The sequence below is a fragment of the Kogia breviceps genome, chromosome 2, assembly GCF_026419965.1.
Source record: "Kogia breviceps isolate mKogBre1 chromosome 2, mKogBre1 haplotype 1, whole genome shotgun sequence".
NCBI lineage: Eukaryota > Metazoa > Chordata > Mammalia > Artiodactyla > Physeteridae > Kogia > Kogia breviceps.
This window is the reverse complement of record NC_081311.1, coordinates 71,445,169-71,470,609: the sequence shown is the minus strand read 5'-3', so window position 1 is coordinate 71,470,609 and position 25,441 is coordinate 71,445,169. Positions and strand designations below refer to the sequence as shown.

The 25,441-nt window shown below is 42.9% G+C and overlaps 1 protein-coding gene across 5 annotated transcripts in view; it reads left to right on the top strand.

The window, feature by feature from the left end:
* ARID5B (AT-rich interaction domain 5B) overlaps positions 1-21,293 on the top strand; it is a 189,658-nt gene extending 168,365 nt beyond the window's left edge. For 3 of the 5 annotated variants that reach the window (XM_059055278.2, XM_059055279.2, XM_067025540.1), the window contains 2 exons: positions 11,659-11,857; positions 15,232-20,373. In XM_059055278.2, the coding sequence (XP_058911261.1) occupies positions 11,659-11,857; positions 15,232-17,385 (2,353 nt within the window). In that variant the 3' untranslated portion in view covers positions 17,386-20,373. Of the gene's footprint in view, positions 1-11,658; positions 11,858-15,231 lie in introns of all 5 variants that reach the window. The other 2 variants (XM_059055280.2, XM_067025539.1) reach the window with 2 other exon arrangements.
* Positions 21,294-25,441: the final 4,148 nt, after the last annotated feature.

Here is a 25,441-nt window from a genome sequence, read left to right as displayed (position 1 = left end):
AAGTCTTCGTTGAAGCTGCCCCGGATAACTGTCTTTTATCAGTAAAGAAACAGAAAGGGAAATGGTTACTTTAGTGGAATTCTCCTAGCTTGATTTTCTGGAATAGTAATTCACTTTAAAGACTGTTTTCACATGCAGATTTGTTTTCTTTCTTTCTTTCTTTCTTTTTTTTTTTAATAGTTTTTTAAGCACATGCAAGGGGGAAAAAAATCTTTACACAGAATACCAGATTACTGGTTTTAATTTTTCTGAATAAATTACATGGTCTGTGTCTGTGGAGCACATGAAATTGTTACTAGGGATTTTTAAAGGAGCATTAAGACAAAAAGTACTTTATGATGTGCTTTTCTGAATATTTAGAAAATCATAAACAAATGTATTTGTTTGTGGGGGAAATGAACAATTATGCCTCATCTTCTTATGTACTTAATGCCCAATTTCAAAGTCTACCCTCTTGCTTTTCCCACAAGCATTCCTGGGGTGAGACTGTCATGCCGCCCGGCTGAGCCGTTTTCCTGGGCAGTGACGGGGTGAGCTGCACCCGAGCCCCATGCATTTGGGCAGAACCCGAGTGATAGTCACAGATGGGCCTTCGGCCTTTTTTTCTCTGAAGGTGGAAGGCTGTGTGTGAGAGGTTCATGTTTTAAATAAGATAAGTATGTGCTGTAAGGTCAACGCCAAACATACATCAGGTTCTAAGGGACTCAGCCAGTCATGACTGGGGGAAGCCAAGGGGAAGTAAGGTGAGCTACCGCTCTGTTCATGTCCAGCACAAGACTTGGTGCATTCCTGCTCATTTTGACGTCCTTGGAGTTAATCAGTACACAGTTCAGGAGGCCACAGGCAGGGTACACGGATTTCAGGGATCCTTTAGCGATCCTCTAGACCAGTGTTGCTCCAGCGAGGTTCTTCTGGCCCACCTGTGCTCTGTGAATGTGGTAGCTGTGCATAAGCACTGAGACACTTACATGGCAGTTTGCCAGAGTAATTTTTTGTCTGTTGAATTTTTTTAAAATGGGGGCTTGCATTTTGTATGTCTTTTAAAATTTCCCGTTTTCCTGTTAGTTCCTTTTTATGGTATTTTACAAAAATATCAGTCAGCAACAGACAGGAAATTTAGGAGACTAGTCCCTCTCACCAGGTCACTGGAGAAGCAGTGCTGCACACCAGTGGTCACAAACTCAGATGTTGATGGGGGCAGGCAGCATGGGTGAGCACAGGGGTGGCCAGGCTGGAAAGTGCAAAACACACAGCCGGGCACGAGAGAGGCCGAGTAGGCTCAGCGGCACTTACTGCCTTAGAAGGATACGGTCTCGGTGCGTCCAGACCTTCCATGTTCTGGAGATAATTTTTATCTGAAATCACCCAGCTTACAAATACTGGCTCCAGTATTTCTGAAAATATTTTATGTAAACTGAACTAAACACGCCTGTGGGCTGCTGGGTTCCATGAGGACTGAACTGTCTCTGGCATCGGGCTATAATCCAGTCTCTGCTGAACCGCCCTGCAGTGAGTGGGAAGGCAACGGGGAAGCACCACGGTTGAAGGCACTCTTCATCTGTACACTCTTCCCCATACTGAGCAACAGACCTGTGGCTTCCCATCGACTCTACCTTGCCTTTGGGGGCTGACTCATTCCACATGCTCTTTTTTTTCTCGGTGATGGGCCTCCACACACGTGGCAAAGCTCCTCTCTCCAAGTCTTCCTAATCCATTCATTCAAGCCTCAGAGCACGATATATGTATGGACTTTCACCACAGTTTGGCTTGCTCTCATGTAAATGCCTCCCATTTGTGTCACTTAGAAGACCCAAAGCTATTCCAGATGTGGCATATAGTATTTCTTGGGATGTGTGGGCAGTGTCAGTCTATCAACAGAACCTAAGATTGCTTTTGAAATTGGTGGCCAGTTTCTTTTTCTTGGGTAGGATAGATTTGCCGTTTGATTGACTGCCTTTTTCCTTTGCTGCTGCCCTCAAGAGCCAGTTGGTGTTTTTTGAACGTCTACCGAGAATAGGGCTGGCAAAAACTGAGGAGGTGCCCATGCTACCACATTCATGGCAGAGACTGCTAAGGGCACATGATGCTGCTTCCCGAGAACCCAGGCTCAGCTTCACAGTTCTTCTCAATATGACACCCATAGGCACTACTACCAACTCATTAGAACTGGGAGGTGCTGTGACCCTATCTTTTTTTTTTTTTCTTTTCCTAAAATTTGCTTCCTTTTTATTTTTTTAAATTTTTTGTTTATTTTTTTGAATTTAATTTTTTTATACAGCAGGTTCTTATTAGTTATCTATTTTATACATATTGGTGTATACATGTCAATCCCAATCTCCCAATTCATCACACCACCACCCCCACCACCCCCACCACCAACAACAACAACAACCCCCCTTGGTGTCCATAATTTGTTCTCTACCTCTGTGTCTCTATGTCTGCCTTGCAAACCCGTTCATCCTTACCATTTTTCTGGATTCCACATATATGCGTTAATATACGATATTTGTTTTTCTTTTTCTGACTTCGTTCTGTATAAGTCTCTAGGTTCATCCATATCTCTGAAAATGACCCAATTTCGTTCCTTTTTATGGCTGAGTAATATTCCATTGTATATATGTACCACATCTTCTTTATCCACTCGTCTGTCGATGGGCGTTCAGGTTGCTTCCATGACCTGCCTATTGTAAACAGTGCTGCAGTGGACACTGGGGTGCGTGTGTCTTTTTGAATGATGGTTTTCTCTGGGTGTGTGCCCAGCAGTGGGATGGCTGGGTGTGACCCTATCTTCTGTGATCTGACTCATAGTACATACATACATGAAAGAGAGTTCAATATTTAAGGCTATAAAAACCTTAGGTAAGGAAGTAATAGATACAAATAATAAGTTCAACAGATATCAAAGAAAGAAGAGAGAATTTCCAAATGGAATAAGCAAAGTCTTCCAGCCTTCCAGGGGGATCTAGAATTTGAACTGGATCTTTTTTTATTGGAGTAGAGTTGATTTACAATGTTGTGTTAGTTTCAGGTGTACAGCAAAGTGATTCAGTTATACATGTATTCATTCTTTTCTCATATAGGTTATCACAGACTATTGAGTAGAGTTCCCTGTGCTCTCCAGTGGGTCCTCGGTGGTTATCTACCTTACATATAGTAGTGTGTGTACGTTAATCCCAAGCTCCTGATTTACCCCTCCCCACCATATTTCCCCTTTGGTAACCATAAGTGGTTTTTGATATCTGTAAGTCTGTTTCTGTTTTGTAAATAAGTTCATTTTTTATCATTTTTTCAAGTTAGATTCCACATGTGGGTGATGTTCTAGATTTGTCTTTCTCTGACTTAACTTCACTCAGTATGACAGTCTCTAGATCCATCCAGGTTGCTGTAAATGGCATTATTTTGTTCTTTTATATGGCAGTATATATACAATATTCCATTGTGTTTATGTACCACATCTTCTTTATCCGTTCATCTGTTGATGGACAGTTAGGTTGCTTCCATGTCCTGGCTATTGTAAATAGTGCTGCAGTGAACACTTAAGTGCATGTATCATTTTGAATTACGGTTTTCTCTGGGTTTATGCCCAGGAGTGGGATTGCTGGGTCGTATGGTAGTTCTATTTTTAGTTTTTTAAGGAACCTCCATACTGTTCTCCATAGTGGATGTACCAATTTATGAACTGGACCTTAAAGAGATTAGGTTAGAACCTGAGATAGATCATCGTACACTGCCTAAAATAATTCAGCTGTAGAACTCAGAAACAGTAAAGAAATTATATTTGAGGGCAAGGACCTTGTGGTATTGCTTCCCTTGAGACTCACCAGTGCACCCAGGACTGCGTCGTGAACATACCAGGGACTCAAGAATTAGGGGTTGATTGAATTAAATTAAATCCAAACAAAAAGGACAGCTTTCTCTAGGAAATGTGTACAAAGAGGTAGCGAATGAGTTGGTAGAGAGGCAGTCAGGAGAGGTCTACGGCTGAATTTCCAAATTGGATACACCAAAGGCAGGTATTATAGTTTATCCTCTCAGCGTCTGTTCAGTCTCTTGCCTTGAGGTCCAGTAGGTTAGACCGTGCCCCATCCTCACGCATGGTGGGGTGGACCAGTCTACGGACTTGCATCTCCTTTGTAAACACTGTCTTGGTAATGGGGACTCTGGCCAGCGGAAACTCTGTTGGTAACGCTTCTGTAATACTGCCACCCAGGTGCTCTCATCTCCCTTTTCCCCACACCCACAGAAGGCCACCTGGCCCTTATCAGCAACCAGCAACCCCCAAAGTCTAACACAGAATGTTGAGATTTAGGCAGACTAAATAAGGGTACTGCTGCTGGTCTTCCAATGATACCCCATCAGCCTTGTTCTTATAAGGCACCTGAACTGGGTGGATGTAAGCACCCTATGCTGGGAGCAGCTTCTCATCTGTAAAGAATGTCTCCTCAAAGGACAGTCAGGTAATTTCATAAGCAAGAGAGCAAGAGCCTCCCTCCGTATCACTCAGCATGCCTAAAATGCTCTGATAACTTTCCAATGCCTGGATTTTTCAAGAAACTTTTAAAGAGGAAAACAGAACGCCAGCCAGGCCCTGGAGTAGAAAAACTGGTTTCTGTTTAAGAAAAAATAAACAACAGCCTTTGAAAAGTCTCTATTTAAAAATTCTTAAATTTGCCTCTAAATGCAAGTTGTAATTAATAGAAGTTGGAGTTTACACTGTTGAGTGTAAAAACACCCTCAGGCACAGGCTAATTCAAGTGTGTATGTCATGCTGTAAACTACAGCAAGTTCTTTGTTTGACCCAAAAAAAGCTTGCCAAACAGCAGTTTCTTCTTTGTGAGCTCCCTTATTGTCTCATTTTTGTTTTCTTCCCACTCCCCCTACCCAACCCTCTTTGAACCTTGCTATAGTATTTAAGAAACTTTGCAGGTTCCATGTTTTATTGATAGTTTTCATCCAGCCTGAATTTAAATGTGAGAATAGATTAGGTGTCTTAGCCCTTTTTCTTTTTGATAAATACCAAGAGGTTTCTACTTATGATTTTCTGTCCTCAGGGCTTTATCATTAAGATTAAATAACTGTATTCTCAAGCATGCCACTGCACAAACATCTTTTCAATTATGTGAGTAACAGATGCCTTCACAAAGGAACTATTGAAAATTCAGAAAGCATGTTTCCAAAAAAGAAAGGAAAAAAAAAGTATCAGATGACAGAAGAATGTAATTGTTTACCATTAAAATATATCCTTAACTCTTCCACTGAAAACCTCTTGGAACATTTTGGTTTTGTGCGAGTTATTACAAAGTTTGATCAAAGTGATACATGTTTGGGGGAACGGTTGAACATTTCAGAAGCTCTGGGTTGTGTGGTGTCTCACTTGGGACTTGAATGCGACAGTTGTTTGTGCTTTTACATATGGACCCTTCATGTTGGGGGTGCACATCACGTTGAAAACACTGTAGTTGTCTACCATTCTTGAAATGATGTTCATCTGCCCTTGAAAGAGATCCAGAAGAACACCCAGAAGTTTCTCTCCACCCCCCTCCTCTAACCCTGGCTCCCACAGCCCATGTATTCAGTTCAGGGGCCTGTCATCCTGGAGCTGCGTCTCTCACGCTGACCCTCCTTCGTGGGAGTCAAGCCACCATCCTTCAAGCCAGGGATCCCAGCACCTTTCTTTCCTCGCTTTGCTGAGTTAGGGTCACAGTTAGTTACTCCACGACTATGGGCCTCAGAAACAACTCTCCCACAACCGGGGCAGATGGAGAAAATCAGTGCCTTCGAAAGGTTTTCTTGTTCATCTTCTGCTTGCCCTCGAGTAGGTAATGAAGCCCGTAGTGAGCTGATCATTTTCCCAAGGCAGAGATTTTCTGAAGACGAGTGGCCATGGATAATGGGCCACATGCCTTGTAGGTATCTTAGAGTAGAATACAAATGACACTCTTGATACCTACTTCCTTTTTAAAGAGCTCTGTATAGTTTACCGTTGGTAGCTCATGGGCAAGCTAAGTCTTTCACGCAGAACCCATGTTGCATTCGCCCACCATTTTCTTGGCTCAGGTGGGTCCTGCCACTGGCTTATCCTCCGTGGCCTGCGTGTCGGCATGGCACCTCCCCCCGTGGTTCCGTGCTCAGAGCTTTGAGAGCACATCTTTGTCCGTCAGAAGCTCACACTGAACTCCTCTTTCTCAGCTCTCTTTGTGACCGAGATTTTTTTCTGCTCCACTGAAACGTACACCATAAACTGGTGGAGATCTTCATCTGGAGCCCACATTTTTTCTTAGATGGAGCCTGGCTTTTAAAAGACCAGGAACAAAGCAGCATAATGGCCGTTATACTCAACCAGTGTTGTGCCCGCTGAGCAAACATCCTCACCGCTCCGCACGTTCACAGAGCAGCACATTTGTGTATCTGGCTTTTGTTTTGGTACGTACCACCCCCCCAACAAATGCTCTTTAGGCATTTTAGAGTGATGGTGTGGTACCTTGAGCTGGAGGTGAACAGTATGTGAGATTAGAACTTTCCATGTTTCTTGGAACCTTAACAAGTGTGTGTACTTCATCTTCAAAAAAGAAAAACATACCTTCTGTTGGCTCTATATTTGGTGAAAGAGTGCTTCCCCACACTTCACAGCAAAGTTATATATTTTCAGTTTCTGGCTGAGAAGGGAAATGTCTGGCCAAACCTTAGAATTTATCGACCCTGGAATCAACCTGGAGGTATAATAACTCCATTTGGGATCAGATCAGGTCTGAAGCCCCAGTGGAACCAATATGTCATTTCTTTTCTAATGCCACGATAAACCCTAATAGTTAAAAGAACAGTAGTAGCATTTTTGCCCTGATATGCACACCAACTTCATTCCCTGTGCCTCTAAAATATTCTGCTCCAAAGGCACCAGTAGAAATCTGGGCCTGGAATAATTGTTCACTGGTGTGATAGCATCAAGGTGCCTAGGAAGTAACTAGGGTACGTTTGAGGTTCAAATACAACCCCAAAGATTTGCCACTATGCCGCGGAGCAACTAGGCCCGTGTGCTGCAACTACTGAGCCTGCACTCTGGAGCCTGCGCGCCACAACTACTGAGCCCGCATGCCACAACTAATGAAGCCCGCCCGCCTGGGGCCAGTGCTCTGCAACAAGAGAAGCCACCACAATGAGAAGCCACCGCAATGAGAAGCCCACGCACAGCCACGAAAACCCGACACGGCCAAAAATAAATTAATTAATTAAATAATTTTTTTAAAAAAAAGATTTGCCACTTCTTCTAACTCTTCAGACTGAATCAGTCCTAGACATTCTTATAATATCATTTTTCAGAGCTCTATAAATACATGGATTCTCATTTCTCCTCTTAAGCACTGTTTGCTAAATGTTTTGGCCCCCAAATTCAGTCATTCCATGAAAGCATTAGTCAATACAGGAGACATTAGTGGTTACTTGTTCTGAGGAGATTTGACATTATTTTTCCTCTGTCTATGGGGAGGGGAGGGGAATGTTGCCTAATAAAGATGAAGGGTCTTTTCTTCTTTTGTATGAAATGCAAATGATGAGGACATGTGCAATATTCATTTCTTGAATATGAGGCTGCTGCTTTTTGTTGAGAAAGAGAGGCAAGCCCCTGGAGGATTTCAGAATTTGTAAATATAAAATTAACTGCCTTCGTGTTTAAAAAAAAAATAAAAGGCAGAAAGAGTTGGCAGGTTGCCAGATTACTTACATTACAGTAATAGATTTGCTGACCCTTGACTTCTGCTGAAGAGAAATGTATTGAATTTTTCATAATATCAGATGAGGCAGATCTAAAAACCTAGTATACTGAGCACCATTATTTAACTTGAGATTTAACAAAGCAGAAATCTTTTCAAACCAGCAGTTTCTTGTATGATGATAATTTAGTGGCTCAGACGCTAATAAATCAAGGTTATAATGCCACTGATTTGTTACTTTTAACTCGGGTTGATTTTAAGTTGTCTTTACTTAAAAAAAAAAAAAAAAAAAGGAGAAGGAGAAAGAAATCTTGCTTTTCACAGTGACTGAATTTAGTAAGAATCTCCGTGATAGAAAAAGGCTCCCCTACTGTTTCTGCTTTGGGGTGGAAAATGTTATTCTTGTATTATTCCTAGGGAAAAACAAAATCTCATGCTGCTACAATTCTTATGCCTATGGAAAGATGTTATTTTTTAATACGTGATGGCTTACCTATTTCAGATCCATTAATGGCATCGTAAATGAGCATTTTGCTAATCTGAAATGTGAAATCTGGATAATAGTAAAGGCCCATTTATCTGCCTAGCTTTCAGTCCTCAGACTACATTAGATTGCGGGGGTGGGAGGGGGAATTTCTCTGGATTTTCTAATGAATATATTGCTTCTCTTCTCTATTACTTCCATCCACCAGAAACGCAAACCACATTCTTAGAGTTGCAGCCCATTGAAAATATTTCTCCTGTGTAATGAGTTCTTAGGGGCTGGGGTGCATTTTTGCTTTTATCTGTACAGTTTAGAGGCTGATTAAATCTTTGTTGTAAGGTGCAGTCATGTTGCATTATACTAAATTCTTTATACAACTGCTTGCTGCATTGGGCAACGTTGACCTTATGTTGGCTAACCTGTTTTCAATGGTATCACATGTACGTTAAACGTTTAAATGTTCAGAAACCTATAATAGCTTTCGTCCTCTGTACTGTGTAAAAACTTCTAATAATCAGATGATAAGATCATATCCTGTGGGGTAATTGTGTTGTACCATGACAGGATAACTGAAAAAACATTCAGTGAAAATCGTACCAAACGGAAATCACTATATGAACAGCGATTGTTTGTGTGCCGGGTGAGAAGAGCTCTGCTCTTCAGGGCTTAGCTGGTCATATTTCTACTTGTTTCCTTTTAGCTGCTGCCTTTCTTGTTTTATTTCGGGAGGCTTTATTCCCTGAGCCACTATAATTATCTTTCAGTGATTTAGAAGGGAAAAAAAACACTCACTTGACCTTTACACACACACACACACTCACACACACACACACACACACACACACTCATACACACTCTCCCTCTGGAAGCCTTGAACAAGCAGGGTTTGTGTTTGGATTCAGTTTTACCTTAGTCATGCCTCTTTCCAGATACAAGAAACATTTAATTCCAGATTTCCTGCTTCTGGCTTTAGGCCTTTGACCAGCAAAGTGAAATGTATTTTTTACTGCTGTCAGCCAGCCAGCTGCTGAGCTGAGTGAAGGGAAGAAAAAAAAAAAAAAAGAAAAAAAAAATGAAGGAAAGGGGAAAAAAAAAAAAAAGAGAGAGAGAAAGAAATGAAATAGAAGTGTTGCCCTGCTTCTTGAACTTGCAAAATTGTGCGAGGAAATAAAAATCTCCTTAGCACCTGTCTAGAAAGCTGGGTTGGCCCAGGACTGTCAGGACCTGAGGTGAGGGGTCCTCACCTTGGGTGTCTCTCCCACCCAGTTCTCTGCTTCATCTCACCCCCTTCCCCACACTCAGAGGTAATGCTGTCATCCTTAGTGAAGGGAGTCCTTCCCTCACGGTGCCACCATCTCAATTAGAGAGTGGAGTTTGGGGGGAGGGTGGTACCAACAAACAGTAACCATTGGAATACCCAGACTTCAATGCTCCTTGGGTTCCCATGGCAACCAAACAAAAGTAAAACAAACCTATCTGTCCTAACAATAAAAATATGTTTTCATTAAAGTCCATTTAACATATTTTTCCTAATTTAAAATATTCAATGCATTTTGTTCCCGGACAAAAATCCCCAACCTGCCACTGCTGAAGGGGATAAAGTCCCTGGCAGAACCATGCAGATAAAAGCAACTGGGGGGAATGTTGGGGACTTTACAGATGAGACGGAATACGTTCAAGTATGAACAAGATTACTTTTTTTCTCTCTTGTGCTTAGTTATGCTTTTTATTATATAAACATTAACTGTAATATTACAGTGGGAAGCAGGTATTTGGCAGCCATATATTATTTTAGTAAGTCTACATAGAGAACAGTTTCCAGTTTTAGCAGCTGTAACATGTTTAAACTCAGTTTGTAATGGGATCTGAAGATAACTATTCCCCATGGGCTGTGTTGATCTTCGTGGCTGGCCCACTGCCAGACGCAGGGCTCGAAACTATTATTCACGCCTTCTTGCACATACCTTGCCCGAGCATGCTCAGTAATGACTTTTGTTTCTAATTGCTATAAATTGAGATTTGATTTTCCCATAATTAACTTGGTATTTTATTAAAGAGTAAAATATCATGATCACAAGTGTCCCCACGTCTGTACTCAAAAACCCGAACAGTTGTGTACGCTTAAGTAGTTGAGATCCAAATTGCATAGTTAGAAACCAGTTTTAGGATAGCTAACAAATATCCAAGCCAAAGAAGTTTTTGCCTGGGAGTCTTAGTTTAAAAATAATTACGATTCCCAATATTTGAACAGATTTATGTTGTTTATAAGCCAAGTACATTTTCTTCATTGAGTCAACTTGTCTTATTTAAAACAAATTATGTTTGCTGTATTAAAGTTCATATTTTTAAGGCTGAGTCTTGTATTAATCCCACAGTGAGTCATTAATCATACCAAATGCATTATAAAAACTTTAATCACTGAAGTTGAAACTGAGATTGTAATGCAATCCATCCCGTTTAATTACATCAGCTATTTTTCCCTTTCAGATCAAGCGCTACTCGCAAAGGGAAAACAGATTAAAACAAGAGCTGTTTGATGTTTCTCTTTTTAGAGCAATTTTATGTACTTTGTTGAAAAAGTTATATAATTAAAATGCTTGAATTTTTCAGCCCTCTGATTTCTGTGGCTTGAACGTTCTGTCTGCCTTCCTTCTCTCTGGGGCCCTCTTTAACTTGGCACCCCAAAACAGAGCTTCTCATATTGGAGGCACCTACCCCCCTAAGAGCTCTGGATAAGACAGCCGTCTCTCCGCTGGGCTGCGCTTCCCTCCCTGTAAACCTCTTTATCTTAAGTGTCTGGTCTGTATTTTGACATGAATGAATGCAAATTTGGGAGACAGGCAGAACTAGGTTCAAATTCCACATCTAACAAATGGGGTGACTCAGGCAAATTATTTAGCCTTTTTGGGCCTCAGTTGCCTCATCTGTTGAAAAGGGAATAATAATAACAACAACAATAATAGTAAATACTCCATAAGGATGTTGTGGACATTACGTGAAATAACCTATATAATGTACCTAGGGCATCACCTGGCACATACTAGTACTTTACTAGAATGTAAGCCTCAGGGGCATTGAGTATCTTGCTTGCTGCTGTATCTTGGTGCCTAGAACACTGCCTGACACATAGTGCTCAATAAACAGCTGTTGGCAGAATGACAAAAGAATGGCAGCTAGCATTATAGTTGCTATTACTGTGATGTTATCAGCATTTAGCCAGGTCCCACGGGCAGTGATAATGATGTGACTTTGGATGTGTCCACTGGTATCCTCAGTGTACAGCTTCGCAAAACAAGAAAGAGGTCTTGCAAAGAAAGCAGTATGTAAGCTACCAGGTGCTGATTTTGACCGGGGAAGATGAAGTCACTCGATAAATTGCCTGTATTGAGACAAGAAAGTAAACCCCATAGCATCAACACTACTGGAATTGCCTGCCCTGACCGATCCTCTCTTCTGATACCCTTGTAGATTAATCCTGCCGTATGAAAGGTTTATTAAAGGAGAGGAAGATAAGCCCCTGCCTCCAATCAAACCTCGAAAACAGGAGAACAGTTCACAGGAAAACGAGAATAAAACAAAAGTATCAGGAGCCAAACGCATCAAACATGAAATCTCTAAGAGCAAGAAAGAAAAAGAGAATGCCCCGAAGCCCCAGGATGCATCAGAGGTGAGTTGGGCTCCTCCACAGAAATACCTCTGTGAGGTTGGTCCTGCCTCGGGGTCTTCTGGAGCCCTGCATCCATAGCTGCATCCCTGCCAGAGACAACACCAGACTAAGAAACCTAATCATCTAAACTTCACCGTTCCCTGAGTAGTGGGCCTTTCGGGGCAGCACATGGATTGAATGGGATAGGCCAAGAATAGGATCTAGAAGGAAGCAAACACTCTGTAGAAAACTGAGAGCAGACCCGACTTTGAGATAGAAGGAGCCAGAGCTTCAGCTCTTAAAGCCAAGGGACTCCCATGTGAAAGATGTGGCTTCTTTGCCATTTCACAGCCAGCCCATCTGAGGAGTTGGTGTGACTTTAAAACACACATTGTGGGATCAGCTGTGTCTCTGCAGGACTGTCCTAAAAACTTCAGAGACTTGTTTGCCTCCATTAATTGACCTCTGTGCACCAGACTTGGGTTAAGACCAATTTAGAAACATCTTAAGTACGTATTATTTATAGGGGAATTTTGAAATGGTTCCTCTGAAACCATGATTATCTGTCTTGTTAACAGGTAGTTTCTGAACCTTTAAGAACAGGCCCCAGCTCCCCACAGACCCCAACAGCTCTCTCTGGTAGAAGCCGTTACTATCGTTGTCCAGACAGTCATGGGGGATGAGCTGGGCTCTGTTTCAAGATGAATAATAAACTCTGCTGCCCATTAAAAAAAACAACACACAAAAAAAACCCAAACCAAAACAAAACAAAAAAACCTTAGCAGCCACATTTGAAGATAGTATGTTCTAAGATTCAACCCCAGAGGGAACTTTGGTGCTGATATTCAACACCCCCTAAAAATCAGGTTTATAATGAACACATAAGAGACTCTCTAATTAAACACCGGCTTAAAAACACACACACCAGCCTCCTAACTAGAAATTAATTTACCCAACTTACTCCTGTGTAAGAAGATAATATTAATACCAAGAAGAGAAATTTGCTTTAATTTTTGTTTCATAATGATTTTAAGCTCTAATAATTAAAAGGGGGGGGGGGATGATGCAGAGATTTCTAAACATCTGCAAGCTTGCAACATAAATGGCCAAAAGCAAGGAAATTCCAAGTTAAGGCTTACATTCCATTCTCCCTTTATCCTGTTGGTCTGGTGATTTATTATAGGGCTTGGGATCAGTGAGTTCTATTAGATACCATATGTACAGCATTGCCAAAGCACCAGGGGACAAAGTGAGGACCAAGAGGCCAGCTGGCCTTTGAATGGCTCCACTCTGGGCGTGAGAATTGAAAGGGCTGCTTTGTGAGTTGGGGGGAGGACTCCTCAACCCACTGCCCTGAGCCCGTGAGCTTGGGAGGAGGCCACTGTCAGGAGTAGAGCCCGGTGCCCTGCAGTCCACAGAAACCCTGAAAGCCTTAAGGCTCCCTGTTTCCTAGAGGCCCCCACAGGTTCCCTTCAGGAACTGTAAGTATCTAAGTGACCAAGGTCATTGGGATCAGGTTATCTAAACTACCTGGAATCCCACACCCTCTCTCCAAGGTTGACCCAGAGATAAGAATTGCTCCCTGCCTCCTACACAGACCCATGTTATGTATCTATATAACAAGTAGATTTCTCTCTCTGTATATGGAAATATACTCGCTATATATATTTCTATACATAGCAAGTATATTTCTTCTCACTGTGTGTTTGGGGTTTGAATTTTATTGTTGTTGTTATTATTGTCATTGTTTTTAATTTGGAGATAGGAGGGCTTAAAAAGCCCTTCTAGTCACACCCACTGTCTTCAAGTAATCAGATTATAAGCTGTGTGGTGGGAAGGTACCAGTTAATATACTAAGGCAAATCATAAAACGCCATCCTACAAAAAGGGTCCTTTACTTTTTTTTGTTTTCTCTACCTAGCTTTCAATGACCTCCTAAACCTGTTTACAACCAAAAACCTAGAACTGCATGTAACTGAAGGCCTAGGTCATAGAGATATCAGTGGGGCTGAGACTCCTCCACAGCCCCATCAGAAACTAACGATTAAATGCAATATGCCTTTTCCCCTAGCCGTAGTCATTTTTCTATATTTTCATGTAATGTATAAGCTCACGAGACCAATGATGACTGTTAATGTAGAACAAGTAATGATATTTGTACTGGAAAAGGCAGCTATTAGTACAAAAACAAAGAAAGGAAGAGAATGATGATAATCATCCCTGCAAGACAGGGATATCTTGAAGTGGATTTAAGGAGAAATATCTATGAAATGGGTATACGTTCCTTAAAATGTTTGTTCCTATGCATGCCTACACCAGTATCCTCAGTCTTGCCCAAAGATGCTAAAGTGGTAGACACTTCTTTCCTTAACAAAGTAGAAAAGTATTCAAGGGATGAGGTGGGGGGAGGGGGGGGAAAGCCCATCTCATCTCATTATAACCATTTTGTGACTGTTCTCCACCAAGACACATCAGGGCAGAATGACTGAAGTTTTGAAAGAACTTGCCAGTCCCCCTGGGTCACAGATGGAAAGTTAAGATGACCTTCTAGGGCCAAAGTCTGCACAGCTATGTAATGCGATGAATGAGTCGAATTGTGGCCACAACTTCTGTCAGTAGGGACACATAAAGACCATCCATCTCATTGACTACAGCTTATTTCAGTGAACCGAGAAGCTGTATGTGTTGTGGCATTCACTGCTTGAATTGTGACAATTTCATTTTCAGCTTTAATGGGAGTGTAGTTTGCTACAGCCTAGAAGGACTGCGGGGTCCTCCTGTCCCTCAGGTAGACAGGCTGACGTTGCATCTGCATAATTTTTCAATGTTTCAGCTTTATCTGCATGTCATATGGCACTGGGTAGAAATTATTAACACTTAAGCATTGCTAATTTAACGCATCATATTGAACACGTTAGGACGGGATTTGCTCTCTTGAAGGAAAAAACAAGGGGTTTTAGTAAGTTTGTTGTTGACACGGGGTTGGAGTTTTGAAAGAGATTCTAAAAAAATCTTTCTCCAAAGTGTCATAAACCGCAACATGTAATTTAAAACCCATTTGGATAATTGACTGATGTGACAAGAAAACAACCTCAGAATTAAACTATATATTAGAATCAAGGAGTGATATGATTGTATACTGGCAGTACATGATACTTGGCTGTTTTGATAGGTATCTCATAGGGACTGGAGTGAATATGCATATTTCCCCTAATGTTTCTGTAATTTATATTTCTTTGTTTAGAGCCATGACTGGGGTGTAATAAAGCTTTACCGAAACTCCATGAGCTGACTGAAAAGGCTGTTTTCAAAAAACGGCTGTGTGTAATATTTTATTTCATAGCATAAAGTGTCAACGCATTTGGCTTCTGACTATCTTTGCAATATTTTATCAGGTTTCGTCACAGCAAGAGAAGGAACAAGAGACTTTACACCAGAAAAGCATCGCTGAGCCTCTCCCAGTAGCAGACACAAAGAAAAAAGTGGAAGGGTACCAGGATTTTGCAGCAAGGCCCCTGGTGTCCCGAGCAGACCCAGAAAAGGACAACGACACAGATCAAGGTGCCAGCAACGAGGAGGCAGGAGAGGAGGGGCCTGCTCCTCCACTCGCGAGTGCCCCTCTGGCCCCTGAGAGGGATCCAGCACCGACCCCCGGAGCTGGCAAACAGTCGCACTCCTCTCCCAGTGCTCTCCTGGACTCGAAACAAGAACCCAAGCCCTGCTGTTTTACAGAGAGCCCTGAAAATGAACTCCAAGAAGCATCCTTCCCCGGCTTCCCCACCACACAGCCACCACTGGCAAACCAGAGTGAAATGGAGGATGACAAACTCCCCGCAATGGCGGATTATATCGCCAACTGCACCGTGAAGGTGGACCAGCTGGGCAGTGACGACATCCACAGTGCACTCAAGCAGACCCCGAAGGTCCTTGTGGTCCAGTCATTTGACATGTTCAAAGACAAAGACTTGACTGGGCCCATGAATGAGAACCATGGACTTAACTACACCCCCCTGCTCTACTCAAGGGGCAACCCAGGCATCATGTCCCCGCTGGCCAAGAAAAAACTTTTGTCCCAAGTGAGCGGGGCCGGCCTCTCCAGCAGCTACCCCTATGGCTCCCCACCCCCTTTGATCAGCAAAAAGAAACTGATTGTGAGGGACGACCGGTGTTCGGGTTTGTCCGAGGCCCATCACGGCCAAAGCACCGACCACACGGCAGTCAGCCGGCCGTCAGTGATTCAGCACGTCCAGAGTTTCAGAAGCAAGCCCTCAGAGGAGAGAAAGAGCCTCAGTGACATTTTTAAGCACGACAAACTGAGTCGATCGGAGCCCCACCGCTGCAGCTTCTCCAAGCATCACCTTAGCCCCCTTGCCGACTCCTATGTCCTAAAGCAAGACGTTCAGGAGGGCAAGGAGAAACTGCTAGAGAGAAGGGCTCTTCCCCACTCCCACATGCCTAGCTGCCTGGCCGATTTCTACTCATCTCCTCATCTCCACAGCCTCTACAGACACACTGAACACCATCTGCATAATGAACAGACATCCAAGTACCCTTGCCGGGACATGTACAGGGAATCGGAAAACAGTTCTTTTCCTTCCCACAAACACCAAGAGAAGCTCCACGTAAATTATCTGACGTCTCTACATCTGCAAGACAAAAAGTCGGCTGCCGCGGAAGCCCTCACAGAGGATCAGCCAACGGACCTGAGCCTTCCCAAGAACCCTCACAAACCCACCGGCAAGGCCCTGGGCCTGGCCCACTCGGCGCCCGGGCCTCAGGAGAGCAAGGGCGCCTCCCAGTTCCAGGTCATAAACAGCCAGAGTCGAGACTGTCACCCCAAGGCCTGTCGGGTATCGCCCATGACCATGTCGGCCCCTAAAAAATACCCCGAATCGCTTTCCAGATCGGGAAAACCTCACCCTGTGAGACTGGAGAATTTCAGGAAGATGGAAGGCATGGTCCACCCCGTCCTGCACCGGAAGATGAGCCCTCAGAACATTGGCGCGGCGCGGCCCATAAAGCGCAGCCTGGAGGATTTGGACCTCGTGATCGCCGGGAAAAAGGCCCGGGCCGTGTCTCCTCTGGACCCCTCCAAGGAGGTCTCTGGAAAGGAGAAGGCCTCAGAGCAGGAGAGCGAAGGCAGCAAGGCCACGCACGGTGGGCACGCCGGGGCCGCCTCGGAAAGCCACAAGCTGCCCCTCTCCTCCCCTATCTTCCCAGGTTTGTATTCTGGGAGCCTGTGTAACTCGGGCCTCAACTCCAGGCTCCCGGCTGGGTATTCTCATTCTCTGCAGTACTTGAAAAACCAGACTGTGCTTTCTCCACTCATGCAGCCCCTGGCTTTCCACTCACTTGTGATGCAAAGAGGAATTTTTACGTCGCCAACAAATTCTCAGCAGCTATATAGACACTTGGCTGCCGCCACACCTGTAGGAAGTTCGTATGGGGACCTTTTGCACAACAGCATTTACCCTTTAGCTGCTCTAAATCCTCAAGCCGCCTTCCCGTCTTCTCAGCTGTCGTCCGTACACCCTAGTACAAAACTGTAAGCCTGGCTCTGCCCAGCATCCCAAATGGCGTGGATAACAGAGCTTCACTCCTTAGCCTCGGGGTGACGGCTTGTAGAATTAGAAGTCAGTATTCTTCTAATCTGGGGTGAGATCAGTCCCGGCCAAAAGGGGCCTAGAGGGGAGGTGAACATACCTGATATTTCCGGGATGACTCTAGCCCTGGCTGGTCAGTCTTGAGCCCCTGCCAACACAGATGCCCTCACACCTCAGATCGTTCACTTTGCACGGGAATCTTGTGAAGGGATTCATGTGTATCCAGGAAGAACTTAGAGGACCCCGTCTGAGTTCTGATGGTCAGGAAACAATCTGGGCAAAAAAGGGCAGATATTTCAGAGGAAGGGGCAAGGAAGACTGGCAAATATGCCAAGGGATGCCCCTCTCCTCACAAAACTCTCCAAGGTTCAATCAATGCAATGTATAGTGAAACTTCAATAGATCTTTCATTTTGACACTATTAAACAATCCAGAGAAGTAAACACTGTTAAACTGACTGTATATATTTGCTTCTGAAAACTACCCGTTATCACTGTTTGCTCACCTAATTTATATACAGGTAGTCCTATTTTCTCCCAGTTCCTTCTTGTCCCTTTTTTTTTTTTTTTTTTTAATTAAACAGTATCGCTTTTGTTTGCAGGTCTTGTTTTTGTTTTATTTTGTTTTGTTTTGTTTTAAAGGCTGACTGTCCTTAGTTGTTGATGTGTGTTTGTAATTTTTCCACATCTTATCATTTTGAGCAGCTTTGGGTGGTAATGTTATTGTTTACAAATTGAAGCAACTGATTCTAGTGGAACAAATGATCAAAGAAACAGTTGAGCACACAATAGTGCAAAGAACGTTCCTTTGCAAATCTGCATCTTAAGGATTTTGTTCCTCATAAATGGCATAGTTGAAAGAGCTTATACACTGCTTACCCGGCCAAATGCTTTGCTTTGAAGTATTGGGTTATGTGAAAATATCGAGCATTGTACTTACCTTATCTAGGCTGTGAAACTGTCCTACATACCAGAGGAATCATAAAAACAAAAACCTCACTGGCAGCAAGCTGCTGAATAACAACAGAGTCTAGAGGACATATTTGTGGGCTGCACACATATTTTAGGAATTTCAGAAATTAGAATAGAAGCCAAAATGATTTACATTCGTGTTGGCACTGATCCCTTTAAACAGTCTGGGAAGGGGGGCTGGGAGGAAGATAGAGCTTGACTATCCAGAAGAAAATGAACAGCAGGAGGCCCAGGCACCAGATAGCTGCCCAGGGCTGTGGTCTTTCGAGTAATAGGTAGTCACATTGCCTTCGTCAAGTTGGTTTCTCGCTATTCCCAGGAAGAACCTCACAGGCCACATCTTTGCGGGTAACCGGCAAACTGATTACCCAGTTCAAAAGAAAGCCATCGTCTTTGGGTTTGTGGGGCATGACTTCTGTGTGTATGCACACACATAGGGTGATTTGTGTCATGTTTTTAACCACGTGGCAATACAGTCCACTTAACAATTTCTTTTATTGTTGGAAAGAAATGGTGAAGCTGTTCAAGCAGTCAAAAGATGTAGAGAACGTCTACTGTCATTCCTGCCACTTTATTCTGTTTGCTGCCGAGATGTAACATCAAGGTGGATGCATTTTCTAAGTGTGTTAAAAGTCGATCGACACAGAGAGTGGATTTTCCTTCCAGGTCCCATCCCTGCTGATAAGACTGCTTTGATGAACTCCCCAGTCAACCCTCCGCTGCCCCACCACTACCGGTAGACAGTAGAACCATAGTTAACCAAGTCTTTTACCTGTGAGATATTTAATTCTATGAAAATTGATGACAATTTTCAACTTCTAAATAGGTAACTTGACTGCAAAATAATCAAAACTGGTAAACAGTGAAACCGTGGCTCTTAAACCAAGCCATGCATGCCGTGCATTTGTATTGAAATGTCTCTATGATACGAAGCCAAATATTCAGTGTAACATACTTAATATCCAAAGGTGGAAACAAAAGAATGTAGAGATCTAGTGTTAAGAGTTCCATTTGCTTCAATTAATTATTTACCTTCCTGTGGAATAATATATATATATATATTTAATAGAACCATAGATAGACTAGTAGAATTTAGATTATAAATGTGTGAATGCAGATTATCCTGCTATTGCACAAGATAGAGGGGGGAAAAAAATCTCAATTCCAGTTGGCAGAATGCTGGCCAGGACACGTATGAGAAAGCTGCACTAGATTGAATAGTCACAGAATCAGAGGACATGGAAGAAGAAGGAAACTCCAGTGTTTCTGCAGCTGACATGGGCTAGATCCTTCATGGTTTCTCTGAGCTCATTTCTCAAAGAAAATGGGGGCATCTGTCCCTGGTGGAAATCACCTATCCATTTTGAATATGGGGCATTTGTTTTCCCCACTGCAATGATTTCAGTCTGGTTTCATCATGTTGGAATTCGATCACACCATTTTCAAACAATGTTAACATAGCCCAGCTTTTGTTTTTCTCATCTCTTCCGAGAGGAGATTCACTGTTTCTGTCTGAGGAAGCTCATACCCTTGGCAAAACAGCAGGACAAATAAAGAGAAATGGGGGTATACATTCCCAACAGAAGCAGTGTGTTGTTTTAAAACTCCGAACAGAGATCTTGGAAATCCTTCAGAAAGACCATTGAATTCTTCATTGGCTGAGAACTACATTTTAAAAAGTCTTAAATAGGGCTTTGTTTGCATTGTTTGAGTTCAAGGGGCCTTATTATTGAATGGAATTGCACAAGCCTTTCTTTGTGCAATCAAACCATTGTTATTGGTAGTTCTGTAAAGGAAACTGTGGAATCTAATTGGCAGTGGAGTCATAAATCTATTTACGAAGTGTGGCTTCCAAGAAATGTTGCAATTCAAAATGCACTAAGTCCGTGATTTACTGGAGATTTGGAGATTCTAAATAATATTTCTTAAAAACTTCTGGCTTAACTTTTGGCAACTCAACATTAAAGAAAAAAAAAAAAAAAACCCCACAAAACCCAGCCCAACCAAGTTTCAGAATTAAGTATTCTAGTAAGTGATTGGAACTTGTAATCTTTGCCACAGGACTGACTGATTTATTTACTAGCTAGAAGCTCTTAAGTTCACTTGTTTATCAGGGCATATACAGAAGGGTTTGTTAAAACTCAGCATTGACTTTACAACTTTCTGACCTGGTGCATGAATTCTCAAGTACTGTATTTCACTGTGTTGGTGTGTCTGATGGAAATTTCGAGGTGATCCCACAAAAATATTTTATGTAGTGTGCCTTCAAAGAGAACCATTTATTTCTCTTCACTTGTTGTCCCACAAGTCACATTTGGTCGTGGTCAGCCAAGTCCCATCTGGTCTAGTTTTACTCTTGTCCCAATTTTAAAGAAAAATGGGAACAAGTCTGCCCTGGTGAGACCCACACCATTGCAATGAATATCTTGAGCACTTAAATTCCAGTGTTGGCTGTTGATGTATTTGAAATTCTGCTTGTCTCCTCATGGTTGAAATATGTCTGAAGAATAGCAGCATAATCTCTTGGCTGTTTATACTTTTTTAAACCTTCCTGTGTTGTAAATATTGTATACTTTTGGTGACTCCAGCTATGTAACCTCTATGCTCTGTAAGGTGATTATTTGTATATAGCAACATGGCCCAGTGATACTATATAGTTTCCCAATGGAGAGGTTATTGAGTAACCTTTGCATTAGTTTAAACACTACCAGAAGAATGCTGAGCCAACTATAAACACTCAATTTTGTATGTTTTCCAAATTGTACTTATTACTGCTTTTGATACTGTATTACGTGCCAATAGTTTCCCAATCACATAGCAGGCAAGAGATATTTTGTACTTTTTGATCCACTGTAATATTTAATAAAAAATGTTACTATCTGTTTCCTTTTGGGTGTAATCTGTCACTTCCTCCTGAGGAGCCCTGTGACCTCACCAGAGTACTTTCTACCCCATTGTCCCCAAATAGGATAATAACAATAACAGTGATGATGATGATGATGTGTATGTTTGTTGAGAACCTACTGGGTGCCCAATAGGCGTACAATATGTTTACCCTTCACAGCCCCATGTAAATATGGTTATGCCCATTTTACTGATGAGAAGACTGAAGCTTAGGCAAATCAACTTGCCCAAGATCACCTGGCTAACAAATTGGCAGAGTTAGGATTTGAACCCAGGGCTCTTAAGTCTACAACTTCCTTTGTATACCATGCTCCTCTCCTGGCAGGTAACAGAAGTCACCATTTACTTATTTGGTCAACCAAGATTTTTTCATGTCTCAACTGCCAGGCATAGTGTTAGGAGCTGGGATTACAGTGGTGAGTAAAAGATACAAAATACTGTCTTTGGAGTTTATAAATCTTATGGGAAAGAGAGATAATCAAATAGTCACCCACATAAATACAAAACTTCAACCTGACCTAGTTCCAGGGGAGAGGAACGTGATGAAAAGTGATACATGAAGAGGAGGTGGTGACTAAACTGATAACATGAAGGATGAGTATGAGTTGACCAGGTGAGAAGGAATTGGGAGAAGAGTTATCCAAGCACAAGCTAACACATGTGCAAAGGCCCGGAGGCAGGAACAAGTTCTTACAGGAATCGAATAAAGCCTATATGACAGAAGCATAATTAATAAGGTCCAGGGAATGAGGTTGAGCTGAGGTTCAGAGTATAGCAGGGGTCAGCCAGATAGGTCCTAAGAGACCAGGTTGAGCATTTGGTCTTTATCCTAAGCAAGAAAAGCTTTAAGTGGGGAGGTGATATGTTCAGATTTGTCTTTTTCAATGTCACCCTCTGGCTGCTGTGTGAAGGCATACTGAGAGCAATCTAATGCAAAGATGGAGGTCATTTCAATTGGGGTGGTGGAATGGAGGAGTGGATACATTTCAGAGGTGCTTGGAAGGAAAGACGAACAGACTTAGTGATGGGTTAAATGGAACAACTGATGTATATTCAGGATTGAAAAGCTAGGAAAACAGCACATTCTGATGTCTGGTGATCATGGACAAAACATTTCTGGTCTTTCATCCCCTTAGTCCACTGCATCCAAGCTTCCCCCTGGTTTTGCTCAGCTTACTATTAGTTGAAGTGAGGCGTTCACAAAGCAGCACCCTGTGTGCTCCCTTCTTAACGGGTCCCAGAGACTGGGGCAGGGAGAGAGTGGACAGACTCTGCTGCGTGTCTTAGTTTACAACCCACACCACCTGGCCAGGGTGGACTTTGAAGAGACAAGTGAGAGTAAACTGCTAACTAGCATGGCACCACAACTCTGGGGGAAGAAAACCACAAATATCAATACGTTTTGATAAAAGACCTAAGACCCTTTTTCTCATCATGGTTGACTCCCTGAAGGACCTGCCCACCCCTCTCAGGCCAGCAGGAGCTACAGCAACATGTTAGAGCTCTCACCCTCTTCCCCCGGCTCTCATCCCTTTGTTAATCCAAATACTCCAAACACAGAAAGAACGCCTAGCCCCGTGGTCTCCTCGCCCTCATTCTGATTCATGTGTATTTCACTGTATCGTGAATTGTTATGAGTACATCAAAAGAATGTTCTTCCATCTATGACACATTCAGCATTTATAGATCTGATACTTGAATCATACACAACAGGAAGTATCATGATAAGTTATCTATTTTTACCAGGCCTGGCTGGCTAATACTTTTGGGAAGGCGGATGCTTTTGCTAAAGATGTCACTCATGGTGCAAAAGCAATAAAACTGCCCAATGATTTATTCTAGGAAAGTAGCCAAAGTTGACAAATGTTTGAGGGCTGATAGTGACCAGGAAATGGGTGATCATTTACATCAACAAGTAGGTGAGTGGAGGAGGTGGGTGTGGGGTAGGGGGTGGGGTGACCTCTGGCCAGGAATAATGTAAAAAAAAAAAAAAAAAAAAAGCATAGCCTTCAGGGTTGACCTAGACAGTAGAGTAAATGACACTAATTTGGGTCCACTAATAGAGAATTCCTGAATTTTGGAATTTCCAGGCTACCTCCTGGGATAAACAACATAGCAAAGCATTTGTTTAACCTGCTTAAAAGAACAAACTATTTTAATCATGCCAGCTATAACCACAGGCATTCAGCTAACCTAGTCAGGACAAGGTGATCTGCTCCCTGAGATGTCCATACAAGAATTACTACTACTTTAATATTGTTGAAACTCTCTCTAGAACAGAACCGTCCAATGGTACTTCCTAGAATGGTAGAAATGTCTTACAATTCAGAGTTTTCCAATACTGTAGCTACTAGTCAAAGTGGCTACTGAGCTCTTGAAACACACCTAGTACAATAGAGGAACTGATTCTGTAATTCTATTTAATTTTTATTCACTTAAATAGCCACATGTGGCTAATGGGTACTATATTCAACAGTGCAGCCCTAGAATGTGCTATTGGCCAATGAGCACATATGTACAGACACAATTACAGATGGGACAAAATCTGCAAATGAATTTTAACATAGACACTAAAGCAGGCAACACTGTATCTCTTCTGGGCAAAACTTCGTTAATCCATTAGGGGGTATCTATAGATTTAACACTATTTTTCACTCAGGATTTTACATATCATAAACATCTAAATCCTTACTAATGAACAAATAAATCATTGGGAGAGCATATGCCAATAAAATGGACAACCTAGAAGAAATGGACAAATTCTTAGAAAGGTACAACCTTCCAAGACTGAACCAGGGAGAAAGAGAAAATATGAACAGACCAATCACAAGTAATGAAACTGTGATTACAGAGGGGATCGAGATGGCAGAGGAGTAGGACGTGGAGGTCACCTTCTCCCACAAAAACATTAAAAATACATCTACATCTGGAACGATACACACAGAACACCTACTAAAGGCTGGCAGAAAGGAGAAGGACCTCAGACTTCCGAAAGGACAAGGAAACCTCCATGTAACCTGGCAGAACAAAAGGAAAAAGAGAAAGAAGGAATTGGGACGAGACCTGTGCCCCAGGGAGGGAGCTGTGAAAGAGGAAAGGTTCCCTCACGCTGGGAAGTCCCCTCTCTGGCAGGGAGATCAGCCTGGATGGAGGGGTTGCTTCAGAGCCTCAGAGGAGAGCATAGCAACTGGTGTGCAGAAGTCAAAACAGCACTGCCACCCTGTGCTCCCCATCCTGAGACACTAGTCTGTCGGTGCAGGTGGGGGCTGGGTGCTGAAGCTCAGGCTTCAGAGGTGAGACCCAGGGAGAGGACGGGGGTTGGGTGCACAGAAACAGCCTGAAGAGGCTGGACTGTGGCAACTGAGGGTGTACCCTGAAGAAGCCTGGGATCACCAGAGAGGCAAGGTGCCACTGTTCAGGGGCTTGCACCAGGAGAGGGGCACAACCACCAGAAGAGCTTCTTTCCCTGTGTGTGTGCTCCTGGGCAACAGGACACCAACTACAGGAGATCCAGGGGTGGGTACAAGTCACCACCACCATAGTGGGCTCCAGAGGCAGGCACAGGCTGCTCCGATGAGACCCGAGAGCAGGCACCATGCCCTGCCCCAACTGTCCCGGGAGGACATGGAAAGAGAAACCCATATGAAACCTGTGAGCAGGTACCAGGCCCTGCCCCTGCTGTCCAGGGAGTGCACTGAGAGCAGTCACCCATACAAGACCCACCACCAGGTGCCAAGCACTACCCCTGCTGACTCGGGAGCACACAAGGGCCACTGTACCTGCACAGCCCATATCAAGGGAATAATAGCCAGTACACACTGAGGAAAGACTCAGCAAGCATCCAAACTAAAAGCAGTCCCTTGACTGCAAAAAAGGGACAGAGTAGAAGGACCTTAAGCTTACCAGCTCTCGCAAAAACACCAAAATCACAACTAACTGTTGAAAAAAGTTAGTTGATAAAAAAGACTGGAAACTATGAAAAAGGATATTTTACATTCAAAGACAAAGAAGAAGCCACAAAAAGACAGCAGGAGGGGTGCTTTCGTTATATAATCAAATCCCATACCTGTTGGGTGGGTGACCCACAAACTGGAAAATAATTATATTGCAGAGGTTTTCCCACAAGA